Here is a 27,641-nt window from a genome sequence, read left to right as displayed (position 1 = left end):
AGAAAAAGTCATCTAATCAACAAAGAGGGCTCTGGAAATTAGTTAGCACTTTGAAATCAGCTTTATGATTCACACACTCTTTTGCCCTAAGTGGGTCAATCTGCTAAATGCTTAAAAAGACATTGCAACCACATTTTGTGTCCACTAAATTGTACAATAGATGTCTTTTATACAATATAACATAAATATACATTTATAAAATATTAAAATGTATATGAACAATAAATCATTTTGTAGAATCAATAGAAATTGTTAGATATAGCAAAATAAAATTATAGTTTGACTTGCATCTTATAGGAAATATTGGTGGTCAACAAGTAATAAAGACATTTCTTCTTCACTATAAATGATTTTAATGTATGTTTAAAAATATTAGCCTATTTCACCACACAAGCACTGTTTCTAAACCTATGAATTTTCATCATTTTTGCATTAGTCTCTTTGTGTGTATGTGTTCATAGCTCTAAGCTATTTATTTCCAGCATATATTCTAGATTGGGCTATACAACTCAAGATATAAAATTATTTAATCACCACGAAGGTGCTGCTCTGTCATACTAATTCTGAGTGGTCAGCTGTTTCTATATTATAAAGCAACTGATCTTTCTTGTGCAATTTATTTCTTACATATTAGAGAATGCTTTCTATGGGATCACATAGGTGTGGAGAAAGTATTTACTTTTCTCTAAGTCTTGTTCCCTTGGGAGTTACCCTGTTTGAGTCGTGAGGAATACTAGGTTTAGTTAATTGTTATCAATTAGCCTACATATCTATAATGGAGGTCACTGTAAATCCTGTGTCCTTCTGGTATGGTAAAACATCTTTCAAGTATATTCCCAGGAGTGGTATAGCTGGATCTTCAGATAGAACTATTTCCAATTTTCTAAGTAACCACCAGATTGATTTCCACAGTGGTCGTGCCAATTTGCTATGCCACCAGCAATGGAAGAGTGTTCCTCTTTCTCCACATCCCTAATTAGCATGTGCTGTCACTTAAGTTTTGATCTTAACCATTCTGATAGATGGAAGGTTCTCAGGGTTCTTTTGATTTGTATTTTCCTGATGACTAAGGCTGCTGAACATTTCTTTAAGTGCTTCTCAGTCATTTGAGATTCCTTTGTTGAGAATTCTCTGTTTAGCTCTAGACCCCATTTTTGAACTGGTTATTTTGGTTTCTGGAGGTTTACTTCTTGAGTTCTTTATATACTTTGGATATGATAAAACGGGCCTCATGAAACTTAGAAGCTTGTGTAAGACAAAGAACACCATCAATATGACAAATCGGCAACTCACAGATTGGGGAAAAAATCTTCAGTAACACTATATTCAATATTTTTCAATATCTAAATTGTCTATCTTTCCCTTTTTTTCCTTGAGCACAAAGATAAGCACAAGTATGTTAGTCATATCATTTGAATCTCATAAGTTCATATTTTAAGATATGCTGTTACTCTTGATAGGATCACAATATCCCCAGATCTATTATAAATATATTTTGGATAAATGTGAGGATTTTTATATAAAAATATTAATAATTTTTGGAAATCAAGATGAAATTGAACTTTAAAACCGTTTAACTTATTTCAGATGAATAGGGGCACTTATGACTTTGAGAATTCTTCTTGAAAACAATAACCAAAACAATTTCTATTTAGATTTTTTTGTCCATGAGACAAATATTTTTAAGGCCACCTTTAGTCTTGATAGATAGCATCTATGGCTTTAAATATTCATTTCCAAAAAGGTTGAAAAATTGTGCTGTGGTTATTTTTTATGATCTCCAAAGCTTCATAATCACAATCAATCTCTTTTACACAGAATATTTTCACAACAACAACAACAACAACAACATAACAAATTAACCTAGATGTGTAATGACTCAAGAGCTTCTAATTCCTGGAACTATCTTAAAACAGTGCTTTAACTAGTTTTTTGTTTTTAACTCATTATCATGATTTTTTGGAATTGCTTAGTGATATGCATGATTTACATAGTAGACTATTCACATGAGAGTTAGATTTAAAACAAGGAAAAGAAAGCAATACTTGTCTAATATGATACCATAGTAAATTGTATTCACTAATGCAAAGTGATCTTACTATTGGGAAACTACAAACAATTCAATTCGCAGCTGTCCTTTGTGTAACAGCTGTTTAATGCTACAGTGTTTTTATTGTGGATTTCCAATTATTCTGAGGAATGTTATTTAATTTGTTCTGAGAAGTAAAGTCAAATATAGAATACGAAAGCAAACTATCAACTTCATAATCATGATAAAAATAAAGGTAATTTTCAAAGATAATCTTAAATATACTAAAGAAAGTTTAAGCACAAAAAAAACCTACCTAATTTATAACTGATGATTTGTTGTTTTTTCTGGAAACATAATCTCTGTCTCTTTATTGTTTCACATGTTCTTATATATACTTGCTGGTACTCAGTCAACACATTTGAACATCTATCAACTTTATACTTTCTAGCAAGAACTAATATGGCTGCATATAACCTGACTACATACTAATGTGCTTTCTCTCTTATTTTAAAGAATACAAGATGGATGCAAGGATTCCTATGGCATGTAGATGGTATCACCTAATATAAATAACCTAGATGCTAGAGGGTACAGAAGGTGTTTACTTTCTACACAAATACTGGACAGTTTTATATGTGGAACTTAGCTATATAGGTTTTAGTAGCATGGGGTCCTAGATTCAATAGTCTATAGATACCAAAAGAAAACAATTCACCAAGATGAAGATGCCATAGAAGTTCCAAAGGCTCAAAAGGACCTCCATTGTTTACTTAAAGGAATACAACTTCAAAAAATAAATAAACAAGAAATGACGAAAACCTAATTAATATATGTAATGCAGAGAAACCCGAAGGAAAATGCATATTAACAAGGTATAAAGTAAACTAATTAGAACTTAAGTATAATATGTTAATCCAAAATAAAATCAAATCCTTACTGTTTACAATGGAGTTTCTAGACATTGTGAGTACTTATCACTTGCTTGGCTTCTACATGCATAAGCATTTGTCTCATCTCTTTTTATTTTTCATAAGAATACAAATTCCATTTTGTGAGCTACCACAGTAATATATCTATGCAGTTTTTGCTTTTATGTCATAAAACAATTTTGATAACTTTTCAGTTTAATAACGTATCTTTTATCTTTTCTTTTCTTTGTCCTCAAATGAATATTTTGAGATATTGTCCAAAAGTTGGTACCATTCTCTAGTGTGTTCAATATTTATAATTCATGTCTAGTTCTCATTTGAACTGTTGTGTTTCAGCATGTGAACTATTGGTGATAAGATATTGGCCTTTAAATTGTATTTATGTCTGTGAGCATATCACTCTGAATTTTACTTAAGAGATGACAAAGGGAAAAAACATAGTTTAATTTCCTCTGACTCTGAAGAACTTCATTCATAATATCTGATAAAATTTTATTAGCTTAAATTATAGTGGCTTTTCATCAAATTTTACTATTATCCATAACCTTTTTCATACTGGATATACCATATAGAATTTGCTAACATTTGACTTTGTTAAATCAGGTGGCATTGGAATAAACATTTAAAACATTTTTTATATAAAGCAAAGAACCTTATTATTACAATGTTTCATTATCTGAAACATATTATGAGACATTCACAATAGTTAATAATCTCACTGTCTCTTTCTCTATTCATTTCCCCCTCCCTCCCTTCCTCCCTCCCTGACCCTTTCTTGCTTAAACAGGGTCTCATACTAACTTCAAACTCATGGCAATTTCAGTGACCAGTCCTCCTGAATGCTGACATAGAGATGAAAGCCAACATGCTAAGCAGAATTATCTGTTTGCTTTTCAATAAGGAGGCACCTCATAAGCCATAAATTAATATAAATTATTATGTAGAAATTATTTTAGAAAAATAACCATGTTTTAAAGTTTTTCTTTTGCTAGAATTTTTGCTCTGATATATGCATTTCCATATTAAGAATTATAACTAAAAACACAAAAATATAAATATCTAATTATATTACATATTCTATATATAAATTATAGAATATAATAGCGTCTGGGTTTGGTGGCTGCATATGGGATGGATCCCCAGGTAGGGCAGTGTTTGGATGGCTGTTCCTTCAGAGCAGAGACTGAAGGAAAGGACATCTTGATCAATTAAGTTAAATAAGATAATCCTCAACAGACATGACAACAGAACAATATAACAGAAAATTTCTTCATTAAGTCTCTTGCCAAGTAAATGCAGATTATGGGTAGTTGAAATTTAAAATTAAGTATTGTAAGGAATAACATTTCAAATAGACAAGGCTTAACATTTTGTTTTTAATGATGGTAAAATTAGTGATTTCATAAAGGAAATTTGTGGGGGGAAAAGAATGCAGCAAAAAGGAAAAGGTAAATGCTGTCACTATGCTCTTTTCAGTGCATAGGGCACTTCATATAGGATATAGGTTGGGCGGGGCAAAACTAAACGCAATTAAGTGCATTTACATAACATAGGATATTTTTGCACTATTTGTTACTAAGTGCAAAATCAGAGGATATAACACTATTGCTCTTCTAGTTTCAGCTTTTTTTATGATGGATAAGTGCCTAAAAGTGCCAATGTGAAACCTTAAATGAAATGTACTAGTGACTTTTACAATGATAGAGAAGTGCAAGGTGATGCACAGAGTTTGGTACTGGGCAAATGATTGTGTAAGTAGCCACATTAATCTAACATTAGATATTTTAATTTGCAATTTCATTACAATAAAATAGTTGTTTAAAATCATTTTTAAAATTATGTCTAAATTATCCATTCTTCTTAGCTCTAAGTGGATTCCTCTGAGCAAGATTTATTTGCAGCAATATCTAGCCTGTTTTTAAAAAGTCAGAATCTGTTAATATTTCACCAGATCATGCATTTGATCAATGTTCATGAATGCTCATGAACTTTAAAATATTTATAATACTATTTTTTAATACAAATATACTTTCTATTTCCAGGTCTTTTTGGCTGAATATTCAGGACCTCTGTTAATATACCTTCTTTTTTACTTGAGGAGCTCATACATATATGATGTCAAGGAGAGCTGTAGATGGCCCCGGCACCCTGTGGTACAGTAAGTAACACATGGGAGACACAAAGGTGACAGATGCAGCCTTAATAAAGAAGAGACTACTTCTCTATAATTACATTATCAGTTAAGGGCACCAGGAGTTAGAGTAAATCTAACTTTTGGTCAATGCATGTTAGCTCTTATCACAGTATAAGGGATCAGCTATTCGCCTTCGGATCACACACATGGCTGAGTCACAGCTGCCTCCAAACATCAGGAAGACTGGAACCATACAGAATAGCACAGGAAAAAATAAAAAAAAATTCTAGGTTCATAGTGTAATATTACTAAGTCATATAGATTTTATATAGTGAAGTTGAAGAGCCTCCCATAGCGGAGCAAAACTTTAATCCCAGCACTGTGAGTTTGAGGACAGCCTGATCTATGTAAGTATCCTCACTGCCAAAGCTACACAGAGGATCTTGTCTCAAAAACAAAACGATTTTCTTTCTGGAAAACAATCAATTTGGATAACTGTGGTGCATTGGGAAGGCAAGCAGACTCAGGAGCTTCTGTGCCCCTCTAGGAGGATTCTGCAGCAATTTATGCAACCATGGTCAAATTTGAGGGGCTATTGGAGGTAAACATCAAGACAAGAAGTTCACTCCTATGGCCATGCTGGGCCACCTGTTCAGGGATATGAAAGTCAAATCCCTAGAGAAGATCTCCATGTTCTCCATGCCTCTTAAGGAGTCCAAGATTATTGACCTTTTCCTGGAAGCATCCTTGAAAATGAGGTTCTAAAGATCATGCCAGTGCAGAAAGCCCTAGCCAGGGGAGCAGGTACAAGGCTTTCGATGCTACTCGGAACTACAGCAGCCATGTTGGTCTTGGTAATAAGTGGTTCACCAATGGCAGATAGTCACTGTCATCTGAGGGGTTACTGTCTTGGTAAAGCTTTCCATCATCCCTGTGTGGAGAAGCTGCTTTAGAAGTAAGATTGGGAAACCCTACCCGATCCTATGCAGAATGACAAGCGGCTGGGCTTGTGTGCTGATCACTATTCCCAGAGATGTTGGATCCATCTCTGCTTCTGTGCCCAACATGCTGCTACTGATTGCCAGTATTAATGTTGTTACACATCAACTTCTAGGCCTTTGGTTAAGGTCAAGTGTAAAAATGTGTTTAAGAAAAAAAAAATCAAACTTAAAATTCTATGACTTGAAAGTATCTCAAGTGAATTAAGAAAGAACATTGAGGTCCTGTGGATGCTATAGTAGATATCAAATCCCATCCTTACATTTACATCTCATTATAGGCACTGAGCCTCAGCCAGGCTGGGGACTTCTTGTCCTGACTCCCCATTGCATTTCTTCACATAAGTTGTTCAACAATGACATTCCCAATTCTCATAGCTTCCCCTCTATTATCTAGATTTCAAGAATGATGTCAATATTGCTCCCTCAAAATATCCATTTCAATTACTTTCCTAAACCTTACTAGGTTGGCTTATTTGTGAACAGTTTCTTATTTTTTTAACTATGTTTCTGTGATTATTTTTGATATTTTTTTCTTAAATCTAATTTAACTCCTGCAATACATGCAATTAGTTGTTGACATGGCATAGTTTGTACAAAATACTCATTGAAATAATTTAAATGGTTTGATAGGTGAACTCGTTACATACCTCTTTACTTCACTTTGGGTATTTACTGGGTTAGATTGCAACTGGTCAAACTGACAACTGTTCATATTAAAGAGATCTATGTTATAAAGCTGTTTAGTACACTATAGGAATAGAAGAGAGGTTACTGTAGTCCTTCACAAAGGGAAAACAGGAAATTGATGCTTGATAATGATAGGCTTGTCAAGGAAGCTTTGAAATATAAACTTCTTCATTTTTTCAGTTAAGTTAGATGTCTATTTAAGTTAGAGCATAAGTTTAGAACCTAGGAAGGAGAACACAACAACACTTGGATTTTAAGAATGAATTCTAACATATATTGAATATACAATACATACTGGAAGATGAACAATTTTGATTTCAAATGAACTGACTGACTGATTCCTACTCTTAAACACAAACAGCATGTTTGATAACATATCAGTAACAAGTCCATCTGTACCACATGTTTTTCATAGCACCAAATATGTTAAGCTTCCAAAATTAATTCCATTGTAGTAACATGAGCCCTTTTTAAAAAAATTAGCCTTGAGTGGTTAGCAGAGATTTATGAAATCTCTGTGCAAGTTTCTAAGGCATGTAATCTCAAAATGGCACCAATAAAGATGAGGAACATGCTTATGTCAAGTTGCTAATCAGAAGTAAGGTAACTACATCATTAATATAGGCTGCTGTGATTGTTTTTGGACACTTCAAAGAACTTAAATAAAGGCCATTTTATGTAATATACCACAGACATTGGACATACCCCTTGGAGAAGTCTAGTTGAAACTGCCCTGGAAAACTTCCCCTGAGGACCAGTTAACATAGTAATATAAGGATAGATGGAAGCTGACTAAGGAGAAGAACCATCAATAGTTTATCTAGTAAAATTTACAAACTACTTCAAAGATCAACTTAGCAAAATATCCTCAAGGGTGTAGTATTTGCATCTTGTTGGTTACCAAGATGCCCCTAACTGGACTGAAGGCCCATCAGATAATAGGGATTTTTTTTTTGTCTTCTATTATAAACCAGTGCTTAGAAGTATGTGGTGATTATTGAATATTTTATTTTCTTCACTGTCACTACTACTCTTAGTATACTTATTTAAGTAAAATAAACTCTTGATATGATAAACTAAACATCTTTTTTTAAAATAAAATAAGTGATATGTTTAAATTTTTACTCTACTGAACTGCTTAAAGTATATTATCTTTGACCCATGTTTATTTGAAATATATTTCATTATTATTTTCTTTATTTACAATCCAATAGTTCACCCTCCTCAGTTCCCCCTCCCACTGTTCTTCATCCTATTACTCCTCCACAGTCTCTGGAAACTCCCTGGCGTTTGGGTTAGTTGAGACTGCTGGGGTTCCTATGAGGTTGCTCTCCCGTTCAGATTCTTCAGTCCTGTCCCTAATTCAATGATAGGGGTCCCTGACTTTAGTCCAATAGTTGGGTGTAATTATTTATGTCTGTCTCGGTAAGCTTCTGGTAGGATCTCTCAGAGGACATCAGATACCAGGGCGTCCTTTGGAAGCATATACTTTTGGGTCCCAGTTGCCTCAGTCAGGATGATATTTTCTAGTTCCATCCATTTGCCAGGAAAATTCATCATGTCCTTATTTGTAATAGCTGATTAGTATTCCATTATGTAAATGTATGCCATTTACTGTATCCATTTTTTTTGGTTGGGTTGAGGGACATCTAGTTTGTTCCTGCTTCTGGATATTACACATAAGGCTGCTAAGAACAAGGTGGGTCACCCGTCCTTGTGGTATGGTCAGGCACCTTGGGTTTATGCCCAAAAGTGGTATAGCTGGATCTTCAAGTAGAACTATTTCCAGTTTTCTGACAAACTGCCAGATTGATTTCAGAGTGGTTGCTTCAGTTTGCAATTCCACTAGCAATGGAGAAGTGTTCCTTTTTCTCCACATCCCCACCAGCAACTGCTGTCACCTAAGTTTTTGATCTTAGCCATTCTGACTGGTGTGAGGTCGAATCTCAGGGTTGTTTTGTTTTGCATTTCCATGATGATTAAGGACATTTAAGATTTCTTTAAGTGTTTCTTGGCCACTCGAGATTCTTCTGTTGTGAATTCTCTGTTTAGCTCTGTACCTCATTTTTATTGGAGCTTTTGGTTTTTTTTGCAGGTTAACTTCTTGAGTTCCTTATATATTTTGGATATCAGCCTTCTAGCTAGAGCAATTAGACAACAAAAGTAGATCAAGAGGATACAAATTGGAAAGGAAGTAGTCAAAGTTTCACTATTTCCAGATGATAGCATAGTATAATGAGCAATCCCTAAAATTCCACCAGGGAATTCCTACAGCTGATATGTGTAAGGATACAAATTAACTCAAACAAATCAGTAGCCTTCCTTTACAAAAATGACAAACAGGTTGAGAAGGAAATTAGAGAGACAAAACCCTTCATAATAGCCACAAATAATATAAAATATCTTGATGTAACTCTTACCAATCAAGTGAAAGTTCTGTAAAACAAGAACTTCAAATCTCTGAAAAAAGAAATTGAAGACTTCAGAAGATGGAAAGATCTGCCATGCTCTTGCATTGGTAGGATTAACATAGTGAAAATAGCCATCTTATCAAAAGCAACCTACAGATCCAATTCAATCCCCATCAAAATTTCAATGTAATTCTTCACAAACATGGAAAGAACAATAATCAACTTCATATGGGAAATCAAAAGACAAAGGATAGACAAGGAAAATTGTCAACAAAAAGAACTTCTGTGGGAATCACCATCCCTGACTTCAAGCACTACTGCAGAGAAATAGTGATGAAAACTGCTTAGTATTGGTGGAGAGACTGACAGGTAGATCAATGGAAAATAATCAAAGACCCAGAAGTAAACCCACACTCCTATGGACACTTGATCTTTGACAAAGAAGCCAAAAACATAAGTGGAAAAAAGAAAGCATCTTCAATAAATAGTTCCGGTCTAACTGTATGTAGGAAATGAAAACAGATCCATGTTCTTCACCTTGAAGCAAGATTAATTCCAAGTGGATCAAGGATCTCAACAGAATATCAGATACATTGAATCTAATAGAAGAGAAAGTAGGAAAGGACCTCAAAATTATTGATTGGTACAGGGGGAAGTTTCCTGAGCAGAACACCAGTGGTTCAGGCTTTAAGATCAACAATAGATACATTAGACCTCATGAAACTGAAAAGCTTCCTCAAGGCAAAAGATACCACCAAATACTTTACAGATTTTTAAATGTTTTACCTTTCACTTACAATGAAATATCTAAATATGTTAATAAAATGTCTGTCCAAGGAAATTGGCCATCCTAAAAGACATTTAGCATTTACTTTTGAAATAGGAGTTATATAAAAGTGGCAAGAGGAGGAGCCTTAAGTACAGGAAAGCAAGTAATAAAGAGACAAATGTGGTAATGGGTCAGGTAGTCAGAATCTATCGAATACTACAGGCTGCAGTAAGACAGCATAGAAGATGAAATTCAAACTTTTTCAATGTTATAGTACTTGCAAAAGAAAAACCAGACAATTAAAAAGTAATTTTGAATGTTGCAAAATGTCAACTAATTTCAACATAGGCATTGGTTATTTTTAAACTTGTTCATTATCTGCTTCAATCTCCAGGCAATTTCTTATGAACACATTGTTAATTATTATATTTATGCCACTTCCTAGGGCATATTGATATGAAAAAGTTCATTGTTGATATTATGTGATATTTCTGGTATCATCAGAAGCGATTTTGATATATTTGTATTAGTTATTTTGCTATTAAATAAAATTTTAAATTGTTTAGAAAAAATTTAAGTAAACATTTATGGCTAATTAGCATTAAATAAAATTTCTTCCTAATGAGACATTCTGATATATTTTACAAATTAAAACATTTGCTAAGATTTGTCAAGATTTGTAATATACATACACACATATATACACATACATATATATATAACATGAAAGCAGAAGTAAGACTGCAGAGCCCAAGAATTTACTGTGGCAGAGCAGAGCAAGAGAATAGAGGGTCCCAAGTGCTCAGTATATAATATATGCTTGTCAGAAAACTTAAAAACTAAATAACCTTTTAAAAATCACATAATATGGCAAGGGGGGTTCTGGAAAAGTACTTAATTGTCTATTAATTTGTTCATTTTCCAGCTTGGCTTGCTTCTGCCATTGTATCCACTACATCCGACACCTTCTGGAAACTTTGTTTGTTCACAAAGTTTCTACAGGACATAGTCCTATGAAAAACTTGATAACGGTGAGAATTAAGATATGTTATGGGTTTAATTTATATTTCAAAATATATAATTTACATTGCATCATTGTGTTAGCTATGGTTTCAGTATCTGTGAAGAAAGAAAAAAGGAAAGACAGACAGACAGACAGAAAGGAAGGAAGAAAAAAGAAAGAAAGAAAGAAGGGGTGAAAGAAAGAAAGAAAGAAAGAAAGAAAGAAAGAAAGAAAGAAAGAAAGAAAGAAAGGAAGGAAGGAAGAAAGGAAGGAAGGAAGGAAGGAAGGAGGGAAGGAAGAACCACAATGACCAATAGCAACTAGGGAAGCAAAGGTTTATTTTACCTTCAATTGCTAAATGTCTCATTGAAGGAAGCAAGGCAGGGCTTTCTTATGCACACCTGCACAGGAGAGCCATGACCCATTATGACCTGAGCTCCTGCACATCAGTGATTAATCAAGGAACTACCACAAAGGCTTGCCTACTTACAAATCTTAGAGAGGCATTCCCAAGTTTGGTTCCTTCTACACTACTAGCTTTTGTCAGTTTGAAAACAAACAGCAAAGCAGATGCATGGTCTATATGATACTCACTTTTTCTTAGAACTAGGCTTTCATTCCTTAGTGTGATTATATATATGTATACATATGTACATATATATACATATAAATACACACATACATATATATATTCATACACATGTGCCTATATATTATATGTATACAATTATATATACAAATACATGTTCATATGCACACACACATATATACATGCATATGTATACATATATACATATATATTAACCATTTTCTTTGTGTTTTGTGACTTAATCTTAATTAATAAACTCTCTAGGAACATAGAATATAAAGTAGATCATGCATGGAAATTTATTAATTTGAGCATTGAATCAGATTCCTTAAACCCTTTGAAATGGAAGAAAGCCACATAGGAAGAAGAATCTAAAGATATCAAAGGTCAAGAAGCTACCAAAAAATTCAAGAAAATTTTCAGACATTGCATTGAAAACATAAATTAGGAAACTCTACAATTCAAGTTTTCAATTCAAAAGCAATATAATTTATCTTCTATTTGAGTTATTATATTAACAGTATGCTCTTCACAAAAATTTTTCTTTGTACAAATATATACTAAAAAACATAGTGTATTCTAGAATGCTTAGAGAACCACCGCTTTAAACTACCAATTTGAAACCATGGAAGGTGAGTACTTTAGCCTCTATGATCAAGTCTGACAATGTCTTCCATAATTAATCAGCAAATATTAGAGGTAATGATTATGTTGACATTGTTCTATGTAGTGTCAATACTTTGCTATTGATCATTTCTTTTCAGTAAATTAATGTGTTATATTTATATTATAAAAATAGTTGTTTTTAATAAATAATTATATAATATAAAATACTGAAATTTGTCTTAAATACCCATGAATATGTAAAGCCTCCAACAAAGTTATATTTTCTTAATGATACCAAAATTTAGTGTTAAATGTTGCTATATATTGGGCAGAAGCATTCCATGTATTCAGTTTGGATACTTTACCAAAAAAAAAAAAAAAACAACTCTGCAATAACCAGTAGTTCAGTGGGGGAGACAAGGACCTGTGAACCTCTCGCTGTTATGTGGTGGACAGATGATGGCCCAGTATGGTTTACTTCCATTATAGGTGGTCCATGGTCTGGGAGAACATTCCTGTATTGTCTGTACCATGAACTGAAAGCAGCATTAGAAAGTCTGTATCATCCCGTCTTTACATTCTAAATGCTGTCAATTCAGTGATCTCCCAGAGGCCAAAGCTAAGTTATAAACATGGAGGGGGTGGCATATATATCCTGTTCAGAAATGTAAAGCCAACAATGCCCTTGAAGTCCTCAGCATTCCTGTCAGAGAAGTTTCTCTGAGTAAGGGTGGAAGTGACATCTGTCTGTGGGAAGAAACATAAGTGTTTATAATGTAGCTTCAGACCATGGCGATTTAACTTAACAACTATAGTAAATTCACCTGCAAATTTTAAAACCTCAGGCATTGTTTTTTGACCTGGAATATTCAAGCATGAATGCCTATGACTGTTGATGGATTCTGAGGAAAGGCATTCATTTTCTTCAGATTTGTGTCCACTGGGGAGACCATCATATTTAGGATGACTATCCTGATTAAACTAAGTGAGTCAAAAAAGAAAGAATGAAACAAGCCACCAGCCACAGGAACAGAATACACAATTGACACTGGAAGGAAAGGGAAGGGTACATGTAGGCCAAGTAGTAGGTATGTCAAGAAAAGTAATTTTAAGGTGCCACAGTATGCATGTACATGTATGGGTATTTAGATAATAATAATGTATTGTTTAATATATCATTTTGATAAGTTTTATTTTTGTCTTGTTTTATTTGTAGGGCTGTGCATTTTATTGGGGATTCACTTCTTGGATGGCTTATTATATTAATCACCCAAGATATACACCACCATGTATGTACAACTTCTTTTTAACTAAACCCATGCCAAAATCCAAGCTCAGCTCTTAGTTACATTAAAAAGAGAACATCTTATACTTAACAGAAATTAATGAAAATGCCAATTTTCAATTTCATCTATATCATATTTTTTTAAACTTTCATGTAGTCTTAAGAAACTAAATTTGGCAGACATGGATAATTTTTCTAGAAATTTTAAGAAAATTACTAGTTACTTGTCCAAAAAGAAAAAGTAAAGTGATAAATAAAAATTAAAAAGGAAGCTTAGCCGCAGCCACATAATGGTTGCTGAGAAAGGGAGAATAGTTTTCCCCATGAATGAGACCTTTGAGAGGTTATGTAATCCTAAGTGGTCAGCCTTAAAAACATGTTTATACAAGAAGCTCTACATGTATTCTAGGCTATGTGTGTGTGTAAACATATTTATATATACATATATTATAATATATTTTATTATGTTATATACACAATGTATAAATCTATAATATACAGTGTGTAGCATTTTATGTATGAATGTTATACAAACATATATTATATATTATGTATTACATAGAAATACATAGGTAACCTTTACATGCACAGCATACAGTAGTAGCACACCTATCTACAAAAGATATATTTAAAATATAATAAAAATGTAAAAGCCATGTTTCTTGTACTTACTCCCTTGATAATTATGAAGCTCTTACAACAGTAAGACTACAAAGCACACTAGAAATTTACAAAATTAACCTAATAAATATAAAAGGTACAAAATAATAGAAATATGTCATTTTTTCATTACCTTGTTAAACAACAAAAAGAACACTGAGATGTGCTGTTATTTACTGGGCCATTTTATACATGTAGTTAAAATAAGACCTTAGCAAGATACACTCTACTTTCCAAAAGCTTATATAAAATAATTTTAGATTCCATTTGCTTTCTAAATAGTATTAGCATACCAAAAGGAAAGTACATTGTTGTACCAAGACCAGGGCCGCTTGGTGTTGAGGCTTGTACCTCTCCCTCTCCCTCTCCCTGGTGTTGAGGCCTGTGGGCAGGGCAGGCATTAGTTAAAATGGGGGCAATGTATAAGTGAAATATTTTATTGTAGGAAGGAGAAAACAGGCTGGTCAAGTAGAGAGAAGGAAAGGAGAGGAAGGAGAGAGAGAGACAGAAAGGAAAGAAAAGAAAGCAAGAGAGCAAGAAGGGGAGAGAAGAGAACAAGAGCAGGAAAGAGAAGAGTGGGAGAGCAGAAACAAGGAGCAAGAGAGTGAGGAGGAAGAGGAAGCAAGAGCACGAGAGAGCAAGAGAGAGAGGAGGGGGCAAACTGCCCCTTTTATTGTATGGGGCATGGCATGTCTGGCTTGTGATCAGATGACTGGGTGTAGGGTCCAGCTAGAATGCTGGGAGCTTGGGGCATTGTCTACCTGATATAGCACACATCTCCTGTGGGGTTAGCTGTGAGGGGTTGTGACTGAAACAAGAACCAAAGACTCAGGACTTATGGCCAAGCTCCTTCTGCCTCCTGCATGCTGAAATTACCCTCAGGGGCTCCAGGGCTCAAAGCCAAATATTCTACTGAGTCTTTGTTACCTGAGCAGACCACTGCCCCACACTGCCCCACAGTACATGAGTAACCAAAAATAATTTGAATATTTTGTAATTCAAAAGTATAATATTAAATATCCAGTTGTATATGGCAATACATTTTTTATTAGAGGATGGTTGGATCCTATAGATACAGCTGTGTTATGTCTTTTTTCAGTATAATGATCCTGAAAGGATAATTAGATTGCAGCTAATCTTCTTTTTCTTCTTTCCAGCATTTGGAAACAGGCAAATAATAGTGTCTGCTATCAATTTTTTGGTATGTATTATATAGTAAATCTTACTAATGTTCTAAATTTAGTGTGAATAAAAATACAAAATGCATCATATAGAGGAGAATATGTATGGAAAATATTTATTTAGCTATGTAAAAAATATTTATTTCAGGGCTGGAAAGATGGCTCGGCAGCTAAGAGCATCGAATGCTGTTTCAAAGGATCTGGTTTCAAAATGCATCAACTACATGACAGTTCACAAATGTCTAAGATCTGCCACCCTCACACAGACATAAATGCAGGAAAAACACCATTGCCCATGAAATAAAAATAAATAAATTTTAAAAAGAAAATATCTATTTTATATTGTATATATTTTGCACATATACATATAAAGTGGCATAGTATATAAATAACTTTATATAATTTACTCATTAGTTAAGTATCCCTTAAAAATTAGGTTGTCACTTATAACAGATAACCAGAATTATTTGAAATATAGTAAACAGTTAAAAATTAGGATCCATGATCCTTCTTATCATCCATATATTTATGAATTTACAAACTTCTAAGAGCAAATATTTACACAAATATAATAGATAAATATCGAAAAATATTCATTAGGTTATCACTTTATTGATAAAAGTTAGCCTTTGACTTATTTAGGGGTACTGAGTATTGAACCAGGAACTGGCTCTTTCTAAATTTTTCTCATAATATTTTTTTCTTCCCTACTATTTCATATAAGTAAATATGCTTTCTCATTGAATTTCATAAAAATTGATCTGAGTACATAAAATTCTTTTCCATTTAATAAATCACTCCAGGAGACAAGTATTTATGTGTTTATATTAACTTCGAAGTTGTGAAGTTCACCTTGATTTTAAAAATTAGCAAATGTGCACATAGTAGGATACAATTTTCTGTATTTATTTAATAAATATGACATATTATTTATTTTTAGAATTTCAAAAATATGATAAAGTACATTAGAACATTTAATTCTCATATGTATACATTGTTCATACAAGAATGGCCTCATAGCTTCATTTTTTATAAAGGCTTTGTAACTAATTTTCAGCTATGAACCACTCAGAAATATTTGGAATAGTGGGTTCACAAACCAAAGTAAGAACTTGTTTGCGACTGTCCTTACTTTGGGTTCTGTCTTATGCTGGTGTTCACCTCTGGTTATTGCTCAGATCTTTACCCTTTGTCAAACTGAAGTCCTCTGCGGTTTGCAACATGTTTATAATCTTATTTTTGTATTTTGTGGTTATTTACATTATTCCCTTGATGTACTATGGTTGATTTATTACATTTCCCCCAATTTGCTATAACCTATTAATTTTTTTCTTAAATGTGAAAGGCAAGTGCAAAAATAAACTTTTACATATAAATATAGCTTTTCAAAACAATTCTATTAGGAGCATCTTATACTCAATACAGAATTAGACATAAGCAAAATTCTAAAAGCTTGAAACAATCAACTGACTTGTTTTTCTCTTTATTTGTCTGCCGATCATAAACGTTTTCATAGACATTAATCAATTTTATCTTACACACAATCCTGTAGTAAATGGTGAAGTCTAGTAAGCTAATGTACATTAACTCAAAGCTTGCAATGGTAATTATAATCCAGTTATAATGTAGTGGAGAGATACATAGAAATGATATTGGAAAATTTTATACTTTTTCTTAAAGTTGAAAACAATGAATGTAATTTTACTCAACAGCAAATCAAAATTAGCAAATTAGAAGTCAATTTTCACTGAACCTCTTGACAACATAAATCATTATTATTATTAAAGGAGAATTGTTAGCTCAGGATATTCCTGTAAAATATTATTAATAAGTAATAAATAATATCTCATATTATTTATTGTTTATATGTGTTAATTATAAATATAGACTATATAATATATAATTACATATGTAGATTTAGTAATGAAGATATAAGTAAATATAATAATAATAGTAATAATAATAGTACATGTTTGCCAAACAGACTTAAATTGGCAAACATTTGTTACTCATTTTAGGTAATGGATTATATTATAGGACATAACACTTAATGACCTGAATAATTTTGAAAATATTATCTAAATTCAGAATGTGTGAATTTTTGCAAACAGACTGGATAATTCAAAGATGGCTTATTCATTCATAAAAATGAACAAACATGTATATGAGTATTTTATTATAATATGAATGCTGTATGTATATTTCATTTGTAAGGAAATTAATAACTCATTTTAAGTCTATAGCATTGTAAATTATCTCTAATTAAACTAACAAAAAATAGTATAGTCAGTTACTATGTAGGATGATCAAAGGGAAAATGATGACAAGTACTTACTAATGTGTATTTTAATTAAAATGAATACAATTGCAAATTTTCTAATAAAAATTTGTGTCCAAAATTTTATATTTTTTATCTTTATTTTTATGCACTAGTGAATATAAAAAAACATAAGATTCATTAAAAAGTCATTTTTGCTTTTGTTGATATATAGAATAGACAATTACCTGGTGAGACAATTCTCAAACCAATGTTTAATGCTATTACAATTGTTTCTTGATTTACTTGATTCCCTTTCCCAGGAAAGGATCCCATTGATTTACTATTTTCTATAATTAATCCTCCTGATCCATTTTACATCTCTCTACTGAATTTTTTTTACATAATACTTTAGGAAAAAATATCATAAGTTACACAAAATTGTCATAAAATATATTTAAAGGTCAGGACAAAGACTTCTGATAAAATATTTACTCCGATCTCACTAAATGAATGCTACAGTCTACAAAGTATTTTGTTGCTTGCTTTTTCAAACTTTAAATATAATGTTGACCCCTTAAATATGTATAAGAAACACACACTGAAAGGGAAATATAAGAGTAAGATCCAAGAAACAATATAGATTTTAGAATTATTCTTCCTTTAAAGTTCATGTATTTTTGTCTGCTAAATTTAATATACTGTTTATTAATATTTTCATGTATCTACAACCATTCTTGATTCTTTAAAATCAACCTGCTTCAACACTACAAAAAAGGAAAAAATCAAAATTCTAAAACAGACTGCTTTGCATAAATATTACATCTTTAAAATCCATTTCAACTCCCTTTACTTTATTTTGTAAAAGCAGTCATGCTTTGCCAATCTTCTGAATAGGGAACGTTTCACTGACAAAGGGTGTTCTTTTGCCTTTCTTAGACTCTTTAGTTATTAACAAACCAGAAAGAAAACAGAACTTCATGCAGGTTTGCAAAGTGTTCAGATAGATCTTTACTATAGGTTATTTCTTCTGTCTCTGGTATCAACATTTGTTATCTATTCAGTTTAATTTTCTCTGCTAGGTATGATAAAATGCAAGTATTCTTGGAAAAAGGAGCTGTTTGTATCTAGTGGTGTTTGTCTTGTAAAAGCATAGAAGTACCTCAAGCATAAAAGGGTGGACTTGATTAGGCAAGAGGATGCACGGAATTATATGTCACAGCTGTAATAAAGTCAGAGAGCTGGGGCTTGCTGTGATAATCCAGAAAGCACAGAAAGCAGCTTTTGAAAATTTTGTATGTACTGATGTAGCAAAAATGAAGAATTATCCTGTACCTTCATCTTCAGCATGGTAGTGATTGGAATCAATACATATAATTTTGCACTTTTTTAAAGAAAAGACCAAGTTGATATTCAAGAGTAGGTCATTTGTTGTTTTAGTCCCATCTCAAACCATCTGAAAAACTTATATAAGTAATAACTATATAGCCATATGTACATAATCAAGAAACCAGTGGTTACAATTAAATTTAGATTATCCTTGTAAATAAGGCAATTTTAAATAATCTGAAGTTGGAAAACTACAAAGTAAAACTAGTATAGAGTTTATATTATATTTGTTTTAATTAAAAGAAATTGTTTAACAAACCCTCCAAATAGACATAGTCATGATTTAAACTAAAATCAGTAACTGCTATGAGAACATCAATGTTTAAATATGTAAGCTACATAATATTAAAGCAATGTATTCCTGAAGAAACCAACTCTCATAAGTATGTTTCATTCATGCCAGTGCCTGTTCTCTGCCTTCTGGAATCTCTAAACTCAATGTATGGTGTTCAAAGTTCACAAAATAAGTTGTGATAATTCTATGAATTTGCGAACAATTGGCATATTGTATAAACCATGATAATGGGGTAGATTCTAGAAGCAAAAGTGAAAAATCTTCCTTTGTTTGAAATTTATTGACTAGAGTTTCTCCTCCTCCTTTCCCTCCTCCTCCTCCTTCTCCTCTTCCTCTTTCTTCTTCTCCCAAGTCTCCTCTTTTCTTTGATGAGAAAGGCATAATATTGAACAATAAAAAGTAAGCACATCCACTGTATTATACAATTCTGTATTATACAATAGTGATTGTCAATTTCCTATTCCATATTCATCCATATAGTAACTGAATAAAATAATAGGTTATTAAATAATTAATATCATGAAATTATTCAGTTGAATAATGAACCTAGCATTAACTTCCAATAATTAATTTGCCTAATAAGGATTTTATCAACTCACACAATAATTATTATATTTTCTTTAAAATTAATTCAAATTTAAACTCCATTAAAATTTCTACTCACTACTCATAATAGCTGCACTGATTCCATATGGAGAGCAAAATGTACTTTATTTTCCAAGACAATTTAAATTCTAATCACATAAAATAACCCTCATAAAAATGACATCACAATGTCACCACAATGACAATGTATAATGAACGGTTTGTTTTGGATGATGCTTTTTTCTTCAAGTTTGTTTTTACCCATTTTTTCATTTGTAATTACATTATCCGCTACTTACCCAACCAAACTGTTCATTATTTACCTGGATCGGATTCATTCACTGTGCTTTCAAACACTGAAAAACAGCTGATGACAATGAAGAATTACTATGCCACTGCCTAGATGCTGCTCTGTATTGGAATTAACTGAGAAACTGAGCTAAAACCAACAGGGTATCTAACTGTAATCATTGCATTAAAACCTATGCTCTTGTATGTTAATGAATCTATACTGTATATTGGTATTAAGTTAATTTTTTGCTACATATACAATAAGTTTATGGTAAGAAGACTACCCAGTGGACATGTTGAAAGCAGATAGTATTGACAGATTAATAAGGATCTTGGAATTTGGTTATCAACATAGTGAAGAATATTTTTGAAATTTCTATTTCACTGTTATTAATTATTAGTAGATATATGTTTTTGTAAAAACCTCTTCTTGTTAATTGAAAATCTTTAATATATTTTACAGTTTTGTGAAGCTGGAAATCACTTCATCAATACAGTGTTGGCTCATCCCAATCACACAGGTTAATTCTTTTATACTAACAAAGGTCTTTTAATTCATTTTATAAGTAGTACATTTACCCCCACTATAAACCTAGAAAAATGTCAAATAGATTTCGAACTGACACAATCCCTTTCTGGTGACAAAAGTTAGGAAGGAAGATGAAGATGATGAGTAAAAAAAAAAAAAAAAGCTTTAAAATTCTTATATTGTAGACCACGAAACTTTTCTCATATCATCCTTCATTCCACACATCTGACTACTTCCAGGATCCAAAAATCACATCTCCTTCCCAACTTCATGTCCTCCTTTTATAATTTTTATTGTATTTATTTCTTCGAAGATAATTTTCTTTAGTTGCATTTTAGAAAAGAGGATGCTAATGTTTATTAAAGATGAGTGGGCCACTTCTGTAGTCTCAAGGACTCAAGAAATTTAGAATTTAGAAACTATTTAGACAGTGATGCAGCTTAGCCATGCCAGCCTACATGGAGCAGTGTGGTCTTAGGGCTTTATTGCACTTCATAGTTAATGCTGGCCATAGTTTGGGTATTATCAGTCTGCTCATGGCAGGTCATCAGCATTCTTTACACATTCTCTGGGACATTTCTTAGAAGACATCATAGCCACTCGTTCATCCTAGATAGGGCATCATGACAACCAAAGAAATCATCCCACATGAGACTGTTTTGGGAAAGCAATGAGTTTTTTTTGGAGTAACAAGCAGGCACACAAGTGAGGGGTCTTTTAGGATCATCTGAGACTCAAGCAGATGAATCAATGAAAAACCCACTTCGGCATGTCTGACCTCACAAAACCTACAATCCCGGGTCTCACTGCAAAAGGTGACGAGTCTTCTCTCCGTAAAAATTGCTTGCTCTTTCTGTTACCTTAACAAGATGATTTGGGAATTTGAATACTTCTCAAATCTCTTTTTCATTTTTATTAGATATTTTCTTCATTTACATTTCAAATGTTATCCCCTTTCCTGGTTTCCCCTCCAAAAAGAAACCCTATTCCCTCCACCCTCCCCCTGCTCACCAACCCATCCTCTGTCTCTTCCTAGCCCTGGCATTCCCCTACACTGGCCTAGAGCCTTCATAGGACCAAGGGCCTCTCAAGTCTTATGGGCAGCCTTCTCTATTGAATACTTCTCAGAATTAATGAACATCCTTCTCAGTTGATCTTAGCTAAAAGGCCAAGAAGTAATGAGCAGCCTTCTCTACGTACAAAGATGACTTCAGTTCGGAGGAAAAAGCTATGCTACACTTGCTCTCAATGAAGTCTTAGAGCATGTGTATTTTACTTTTTATTTTCAGTTATCACCTGCAATTTTAACTATATTTTAACTATAGTAAGTATATTTACTTAAATTCAACTTAGTTCTATTCTGTTTGTTGAGCTTGATAAATTACCCCATCATTGTTAGGTACCAGCAGATCACTAGTGAGCATCTACACATTTAAAGTGCTGACTTATACAAGCAACATTATAATCCATGGTATCTAAGTACAATACTCTATTTACTAAAGGCTCTCCACAAAATTCTTCAACTCTAAAAGGTTATTCTAATATCTTGTCATTTAGAAATTCCTGGTGAAAAAGTTTTCTGAGTAGGTTTCTTGGGATGCAGATTCTGAGAAGGAGATGAACACTCAGAAATTCCTTTCCAGGAAGTGATGTCATATATATGGAGAAAAAGTGACACTAAAATTAGAGATTAATAAATGTATTAATAACTGCCTTCATTGACCATTTTAAATCTGATATGAGCAGAAAATGTTGACCTGCAATATATTATGAATTTAAAGTGATAAAAGTTTATGTTAAGACTAATAAAATCTAGACATAACCTGATTTAATTCTCTCCTTTGGGTCAAGAATGTCTCAGTAGACTTGTTCAGAGCTTAATGTTCTGGCAGCCATAATTGTTAACAGTAAGTGAAGTCTTGAAGTCTTAAAACCAATCTATACAGTATACCATTTCATATTAAAATATTTAATATTCAGGGACTGAAGAAAGAAAGACTAAGTCTCTAATGTGCTTACTATGTAAGAATGGGAAATGAGTTTTTATTCCTAGCACCCACACTAAATGTTATATGTGTTTGATGGATGTTGTTATCTCAGTCCTGGTGAGACCAAGGCAGAATTCCAGGTATTTTGGGGCCATAGAGTTGTTTTCAAATTGGCAATCTCTGTGTTCAGGGAAAGAATTTATCTCAAAAAATAAGATGGAGAATGGCAAAAGAATAAATCTGGCATAGACACAAACATGCAGATATACCCCAAACACAGAAAATTTGCCGTATTCCTTTAATAGAAACAACTATAATAATTGTAACTTGAGAAAGTGAAACTGTCCCGCAGTTTCACGAACTTGGGTTCTCTCAGGTGAAGGACTAAGGGACCTGAAATATAGGGTTCCAGAACAAGAGAAAACACAAAGCCTAGTTGCGTCCCCACCAAAGCTTTGTACTTAGGGTATTCAGCATATATAGTTACATGAGAAACCGAAACTGAATCTCTAGGTTACATGATATTTGCGTAACATAAACACTACAGAAGAAGCCAGACGCCAAGGTCCCACCAACTCAAAGGTCTCTAGGCGGTAGGCTTGTCCACATCTCAGTGTGAATTTCCAGGCAGCTGTTTCTAGGAAGAACTGACAGTGCAGAGGGCCTTTGTCTTAGCTCCCCAGGTGGTAGCCTCCCCAGACTGCCAGAGTCCGAAGGCTGAGCTGAAGGGGGGAGGTAATAAGAAGGCTACAATGGAGATTAATTATTAGACTAATTAGCAGGACCTAAACTTACATATTATAATCAACAGCAAATATATATATTTGTATATACATATATATATATATATATATGTATATACAAATATATATATTTGTATATATATATATATATATATGTGTGTGTGTGTGTGTATTGAAATATTATTGGTAATATAATTATGTATAGTTTATAAGATATAGTCATCATGAAATCTCCAAACAGCAAATTCAAAGGCAGGTTTTTGAGCACTTGATCAATGTTCCATGCTTATGAGCTAAACATTGATTACCTAGAAGCTTATCTCAGATTATCTCATGTGCATCTCTGAAATGCAATGATTTCTCACAGAATTAGCTTCCTCAATAAACTTTCTATGACTCTATGACTATATGGCTGTCATACAACATGTTTACATAAATTTTCTAAAAGATGAGCAGTTACCATCCTTGTTATAAAATGAACCATAAAGAAATCTGCGTGATATTTCATATATATCTCTCTTGGCATTTCAACCACAGTTATATTATTGAACACAGCATACTGACATTTTACAATGACTTTATACTTGTAACTAAATGAGATTAGGTGATTTGTTTTCTGATTAAGTTTTGCTACAGAAATAATACTGTGATTTTGTAATTCACATTTTCTTTTCCAAGTGTCATGGCTCAAAGTTCAACTTGAAATCATTGTAAATTTATTTTCCAAAATGTTCCCTGAGAAACATTTACTAAGAGAAAATTAATGAAAATCAAGTGATAGTGAGAGAAATATAATGAAAGTTGTAAATAATATTACTGCACCTTTAGCTGTAATAACTTGTGTGGCATTTCTGAGAACAAACTATACTGATTAGGATGATTTTCAAGATACTATCTGATTCATTGGATATAAATGATGTCCTTATAAAATTCCCTTTGGATTATCACTTCTTTAAGAGAGAGTTTTAAGGTGTTTGTAATTTCAAGCACATATAATTTGATACTGAGAGAATGAAAAAAGGCATGGAATTAGCAGTGCATGGTTTATAGTTTAAACAGAGAAGATTGTTTCATATTTTATCTAGCACAGAATAATTAAAATTACCATTTAATTTCTTAAAGAGTTAATTATACCCATTATTTTACAGCAACATAGATGTAGAAATACTAGAAAATGACAGTTATTCCCTCTGAGTCAAAAGGTCAAAACATTTGAAAGGGGCTTTTCTGAAAAATTTATAAAATAAACTGCTATGGATAGATGGCATTTCATGTGTGATGTGATTGTACTAAAAAATGTAGTATTACATAATAAGGTATTTGCAACATAATTGACATTTTTATCTTTCCTAAAGGGAGCAATGCCTGTTTCCCAAGTCCAAATTATAACCCCTTTACATGGATGTTTTTCCTGGTTTCCTGTCCTAACTATACCTATGAGGTATGGTATTTACATGTGCAAATAATGAAATGCATTCTATGCATAATAAGCTCACAACTTTATGCTTTGAATATATTATGTGTAATCCATAGATAAAGCTTTTCTAAAGATATTGCCAGATATAATATTTTACCTAAATATATGTATATTTAAGGAATTTGCAAGTTTTATGTGACAAAGATATTTTCAAATTTTAAGTTTGACAAATAATGTAAAATAGTATTCTTTTCTTTTTGTGGTCTTTATAGCTTTCATATGTAAAAGATATTATGTGCAACTGTTTTATATCCATAACATTTCTAAAGTTTTGAGCTTTCAAATTTCCTATTTAAGATCACAAGTGATGAAATATCTAGATGACCCAGAGGTGTCTTAACTTTGTGGTTTTATATTAACAGATCGGATCCTGGATTAGTTTCACAGTCATGACCCAGACACTTCCAGGTAATCTTTATATTTACTGATAATTAATCAACATTATTATATCTATAGAAAAATAGCTTTTGAAAACAAATTACTCTATCACTAATGTTGAAGTATTTTTATTATGTGTATAATTTTTATGTTGATATTGATTTTAGTCTTAAAATACTGAATTTTTTTATTATATGTACCTAAATAATTTAAATTTAACTCAAAGTGGGAAATACAATTGAAATGTACTTGTGGATTGTGTATATAATTAGAAACTACCACTTGTGTGCATATCTTCTAAATTTGACCTGGGAATGCTGATTTTGCAATACTGAAAACGATATTTTAACACAAAGAGGAATATTGTTCACCTGAGTGGTATGCTTAAAGAAATATATGTAATACCAATATCATTTATTGTTCCAATTATCAGTTATGATTTCCCATTAATTTGGTATATGTGCACATATAATATATGTAAATAGTTATATGCATATAGAAGCTTATTAAAACATGAATTCTTTTAGAAAATTTTGAGAAGGTAATATGTAAGTAGTTTTTATGGAAGTTTTTGTTTATATAATCTTCAAGTAGATTTTGTACATCTAATACTCTAAGCCATAGATAAAAGGATCTTAATAGGGAATCATGAAACATTTGAGAAATATTTTCTATTACAAATTATTTTTAGTTTAAAATATAATGCCTTCTTTCTGCAAAATTACAATAATGTGATTGTTTTGTTTTTTTTTTCAGTTGGTATTTTCACAATATTAATGACTATCCAGATGTCTTTATGGGCACGAAAGAAGCATAAGATATATCGGAAGAAATTCAACTCATATGTTCATAGGAAATCAGCCATAATTCCATTCATACTATAAGTAAATATACTTATTCTAATCTGAACCAGAAAGACAGAATATAAATTCACTCAAGAAAGGCTTAGGAGGTGATGATTACCTATTATAATGCAGCAATTGATTAATAACAATATTTTAATAAAATAGAAATGGAATTTAACTAAATTTCTGTTGTGAACTATAGGTCATAAAAGGCAGGAATTAATCTAAGCATGGTGACTCATGGCTGATTACCAGCACACTGAAAGTTGAGTCAGGAGGATTGCTGTGAGTGAGTATCCATACAAGTTTATGATGGGAGCGAATAGTACAGTGAAATGGGAGAAATAAAGCAGATGTTCTTAATACAAATATTAAAAAGCATTAAATTATTTGCAAGAGCTTGATCTTAAAATAGTCTGACTGCCTTAATATTTCATGGCACTATTTCATAAGGTAATTGAATTCTCAAGCTTACAGGCTGGCCACCTGGATTGGTGCTTAATATTTTCTTGTTCTTCTGAGAACCTTCCATACTCTATTTTTATCTTAGAAACATCCTTTATTATTCCTTAGGTTTGTGGCATTTATTTTGTTATTGAAATGTTCCCAGTTTTATATTATTTGACACTCAAAACAGCAATCCAAACACTATCACCTCCTTGCAGGAAACTGCAGACTCCAGACTTTCAAAAAATTGACAGTTTGTGTTGCTACATCTCAAATTCATTTATTTTTGAAAAATCTGAATGAAAGCATAATAGACAGGCACAACTTGGCTTAGATAAAGAAAAGATGTCCTAGTTCATAAGAATACAAAGAATTTAGGGGTAAGAATGAAAAGCAATTAGATGCATGTAATGTAAACAATGCTAAGTTTACTTCATTCATTGTTGTTTTATGCTATGGCTACATGGAATATATGGGATAAATATCCGATCTACAATACCCAGTAACTCACCCAAATTACAAGTATGTAAAATTGTGGTGAATTATTTATGTCTAATGACACTTTCAAGGACTAATTTATCTCTTAATTTGTTGATCTATAGTTGTATTTCATATATAGAAAAAAGAGTGAGTTTAGTCTGTATTTTTAAAGAAAAAATATTCTTTAAGACTACATCAGGTTGGTCCCTGATATCACAGCTAAACATGCTATTGCCTCATTCTTTCAAGGTCAATCCAAAGGAAAAAAAAAATAAACCTGATATATTCTCAAGTAGAAGCAGAAAAAAAAATACTTGAGCATATTTCAGTTTCCATATACATACCATTTAAAGAAATGCTTGGTATTGCTCTTACAAACCATAGCTTTTCAGATTATGTTTGAAGTTTGTTGAAATGGTAGTTTATGCATTAGAACTCAAACTTTTGACAACTGAGCTTATTAGACAACATAAAATAGGAAGGTAAGTCTAATGCGTATAGCTTAGGAACAGAATAGTTAACTTACTCTAACCATTAGGTTTTACACATATGTGCTTAGAATAAGATGTTATCCTGAAATTCTAAAAATGTACTGGTTTCAACATACCACAACTTAGGTCAAATATAATTATATAAAGTACCTAGGGAGA

At 32.3% G+C, this 27,641-nt stretch overlaps 1 protein-coding gene across 1 annotated transcript in view; it reads left to right on the top strand.

Annotated features, from left to right (window-relative positions):
- Positions 1–26,272, top strand: part of Tecrl (trans-2,3-enoyl-CoA reductase like) — a 71,974-nt gene extending 45,702 nt beyond the window's left edge. Inside the window, exons 5-12 of the mRNA XM_031341972.1 lie at positions 5,004–5,119; positions 10,889–10,994; positions 13,378–13,450; positions 15,264–15,307; positions 20,568–20,625; positions 24,720–24,805; positions 25,204–25,249; positions 25,976–26,272. Of these exons, the coding sequence (XP_031197832.1) occupies positions 5,004–5,119; positions 10,889–10,994; positions 13,378–13,450; positions 15,264–15,307; positions 20,568–20,625; positions 24,720–24,805; positions 25,204–25,249; positions 25,976–26,103 (657 nt within the window). The 3' untranslated portion in view covers positions 26,104–26,272. The remainder of the gene's footprint in view (positions 1–5,003; positions 5,120–10,888; positions 10,995–13,377; positions 13,451–15,263; positions 15,308–20,567; positions 20,626–24,719; positions 24,806–25,203; positions 25,250–25,975) is intronic.
- The last annotated feature ends 1,369 nt before the right edge of the window (positions 26,273–27,641 follow it).

Source organism: Mastomys coucha, unplaced genomic scaffold (genome assembly GCF_008632895.1).
Source record: "Mastomys coucha isolate ucsf_1 unplaced genomic scaffold, UCSF_Mcou_1 pScaffold22, whole genome shotgun sequence".
NCBI lineage: Eukaryota > Metazoa > Chordata > Mammalia > Rodentia > Muridae > Mastomys > Mastomys coucha.
This window is presented reverse-complemented; position numbering and strand designations above follow the sequence as displayed.